This window comes from Rhea pennata, chromosome 1, assembly GCF_028389875.1.
Source record: "Rhea pennata isolate bPtePen1 chromosome 1, bPtePen1.pri, whole genome shotgun sequence".
Classification (NCBI taxonomy): domain Eukaryota; kingdom Metazoa; phylum Chordata; class Aves; order Rheiformes; family Rheidae; genus Rhea; species Rhea pennata.
The window spans coordinates 93,149,561-93,152,925 of record NC_084663.1 but is presented as its reverse complement, the minus strand read 5'-3'; the positions used below and the strand labels follow the sequence as shown (position 1 = coordinate 93,152,925).

At 44.0% G+C, this 3,365-nt stretch overlaps 1 protein-coding gene across 1 annotated transcript; it reads left to right on the top strand.

Annotated features, from left to right (window-relative positions):
* The first annotated feature begins 280 nt into the window (after nucleotides 1-280).
* On the top strand, nucleotides 281-1,697 carry LOC134138445 (apovitellenin-1). The gene is made up of 3 exons (XM_062572099.1): nucleotides 281-341; nucleotides 742-904; nucleotides 1,598-1,697. Exons 1-3 carry the CDS (start codon nucleotides 281-283, stop codon nucleotides 1,695-1,697), a joined length of 324 nt encoding a protein of 107 aa, XP_062428083.1.
* Nucleotides 1,698-3,365: the final 1,668 nt, after the last annotated feature.

Below are 3,365 nucleotides of genomic sequence, written 5' to 3'. Positions count from 1 at the left end.
ACTTTAACGTATTTTGTGGAGCTCGGAAAGCTATCATTCATTGTGGATTTTTACAGGTATACAAAACAAGGACCCTTTCATTTTTGAGCTATATTTTTATCACTTCTGAAGAGGAAACGCACCATGATCTTTCCTGTTTTCTTTTTCTTTTATTGGTTTGATTTGTTGCACAAATCTGGTGTTTAACAGGCATGCTTTATTTCTCTGATAATAAACAAACCATTATACGGTGATTCCAGCTGGTCTCTTGGTGTACAGGGCTGAACTGGTACTGCAAACCATGCTGCAATCCAGGGCTTTGGTGATAGCTCTCATTCTACTCCTTAGCACCACTTTCCCAGGTAAGTCTGAAAAGCCTTTCTGTCTGACTGAGACAAGGCTCTGCTTTATAGGTTCTCACTTACTTCAGGAAGTTTATACCAACCACTAACCAGAACCGAAGACCAACAACACAGTCCGAGTCTATGAATTTACAGTGCTAGTTGAATGTGAATCCAGTGGGTAGGGGCCTTACCTGAAAATCTTCCACAGCTAGTGCAAATACTCTGCCATTCAAATCCTAAGACCTAGATGTATGAATATTAGAGATGAGGTGCTGCTGGATGGAGGGAAATTATTAGGGGGAGGAAGGGGCTTTGCATTTATGAAGAATTTCTGTTCTCTTCCCACTGCACCTCTGGGCAAACTTCAGAGAGGTGAGTGATCAGGGAAACCTCATGGCTTTTGCTTCCTCCTTCTCAGAAGTGCACTCAAAGTCCATCTTTGAGAGAGACAACCGCCGTGACTGGTTGGTCATCCCTGATGCAGTTGTTGCTTATATCTATGAAACTGTGAACAAGATGTCCCCTAAAGTTGGTCAGTTCTTGGTGGATGCTGCCCAGACTCCAGTAATTGTTGGTACCAGGTATGGAGAGGTTTTCTGTATTGATGTTGTAATAGCCACAGATGGGGAAGTAAGGGAGGAGTGGGAGCAAGTACAGATTAATCCAGTTTCTACATGAGGAGATGCTGGGAGAAATGAAAAAGCAAACAAAGCCTGATGTGAATGCAATGGGAAAGGGCTATTGTGGGGGTGAGATGATTTCTTGTGAAAGCACAATGCCTTCCAGAGGTGCATATTGAACAATGCTAGGATGACAGTGGATATCTCTATACATGAGTAGTGAGGGAGGCAGACACTGGCTGGTAAGGGATCAGCTACCCTCAAAGTGGCTGTGCATATGCTGTGGTACTCTTTGTGAGGGGCTGAGTACTGAAGGTGCCAGGAAACACTGGTATCATTGAGCCCAAATGACAGAACTGGCTCTGGCTGTACATGTATATTCCTTAAAGAAGGGGAAAAAGAGTTGCTCTCCTCCCAAACAGAAAAGCATGATGACCCAAGAGATGCAGTTTCATATAACTCATGGCAAATATAGATTGCCTATTCCTGCTTTCTGAGGAAAGCCCCTCTAGGACTACTGAGAAGCTTTGTACTGACAGGCAGTGTGAAAGAAGGGTAGCTTGATTAACTACTGCGAACAGAGATTACTCTTTCTCTTATTTGCTTATCTCACGTATTTGTGTATCTTACTACACACATTGTTGTCCCCTGCAGGAACTTCCTCATTAGAGAGACATCTAAACTCAGTATACTGGCTGAACAGCTGATGGAAAAAATAAAGACCCTGTGGAATACAAAAGTCCTAGGCTACTAGTCAGACAAGTCAGTGTTTCCTGGTTGGTAGCATTCTGCAGTGTCCTCTTTCTCCCTGCCCCTACTACGGACCAAGATGAGTCAATAACACAGAATCAATGCTCCTGTTAATGCCACTAGAGGGAACCCGGCTTCAGAGACCAAAGGATGGAAGACATCTGCTGAAATCTCCCCAAAACAAAACATTGATGGATATGGGGAAGGCAATGAGATTGCAGAGCTCTTCTGTAGCCAAATCCTGAAAATTAATTCCTCCTGAATGGCTTGGTCATTGCCCCACTAATAAAAAAAATGTTGGTTGTTACACTTCCTTAGGTTTCCTACTTGTTATTGACAGTTATAAAATCCCATCCACTTTGGCCGCTCATCCTGCTGAGAATGAAGCTGTGATTTACAAATTGTTACAGGCTATGATAATATATCCTGACTGTTCAGGCACATTTAACAAAGCTCAACTTCTGCTCTATGTGGGATTACTTGAGCATCTTTAGAGTGGCCACAATGTGGCAAGCACAGCATTAACTGTCTCAGATCAGGAATGATCATTAGAATTTGTAATGCTGAGTTCTACTGATTGTGCTCCTTGGTTGGGTCAGAAGCAAGCAAGCGCACCTTTACAAGTGTCTGAAGACTTCAGGCCATTTAGGAAAATAAGTGTCAGTAAACCAAACCATGCATTAATTTGAGCAGGACCTTGAAAGTATATTTCCAATCATTAGACCAGTGAGGTCACTGAACAGCCTTTACAGAAGAGAAATGAAGGGAATATTTCTCACTAGTTTCAAGACGAAGGTTGACCTATGTCCAGGACTATCTGCAAAGACCTGGAAGGTCCTTGCCAATCCTTTGTAACTATGCCTTATCTTAGATACTCACACTGGATGCAGAAATCCATCTACTTCGTCATTAAATAAGCAGAAACAAGCAAAAAATCTGTCTGAAATCATACTGGGACACTACAGCAGAGGCTAAAACAAAATACTGGTAGCCTGAGATCTAGAAGTCACCATCTCTTCACACGCACAGAGACAGGACTACTTATTAGGAGAGAGAGAGCATTACTACAACTGACGAAAGGAGATTTGCCTTTTAACTGCAAAGAAACACTATTGTCTCTTACAGCACATCTCTACTTACATTCCCTTCATTGGAGTCATAAAACTAAAACTTCATTTTGCTTCAACTTTAGCATTTAACGTTAAGCACTTTGGCCTTAATGGCTCTGACCAGCATCAGCTGGGAAGCCCACTCGCACACACCACGGGCCCAGAAGTTCCCAAGCTCAGGCACCAGCATTCAGACTAGTGCCTGGTTCTGCTGTCCTAGACTATTGGTTTTCCTGGGTGGATGCTGGGCCTATATTGTAGGTAGCCTTGTCTCCAGTCTCATCTTTGGCCCTGCCTTCAGGATTAACCTTGGGCCTAAGCTGTAGCCTTGCCTCTAGCTCTGTCTCCTGCTGTCCTGGTTGGGCACCCTAGATGACTCCTTGCCACCTTACCTTCTCTGGGACTGTTGAAGGATGCCGTTACTACCTTGCTTCTGTTCAGGTACTATGGAGGTGTGCCCTTGTTGGGGACGGGGGAGGGAGGACCCAAAATACCTGTGCTGAGATCATCCTGGATTCCTGGCTTGTCCTCCCTCTCAGAGCAGCCTTGCTCTTGCTGCTCCT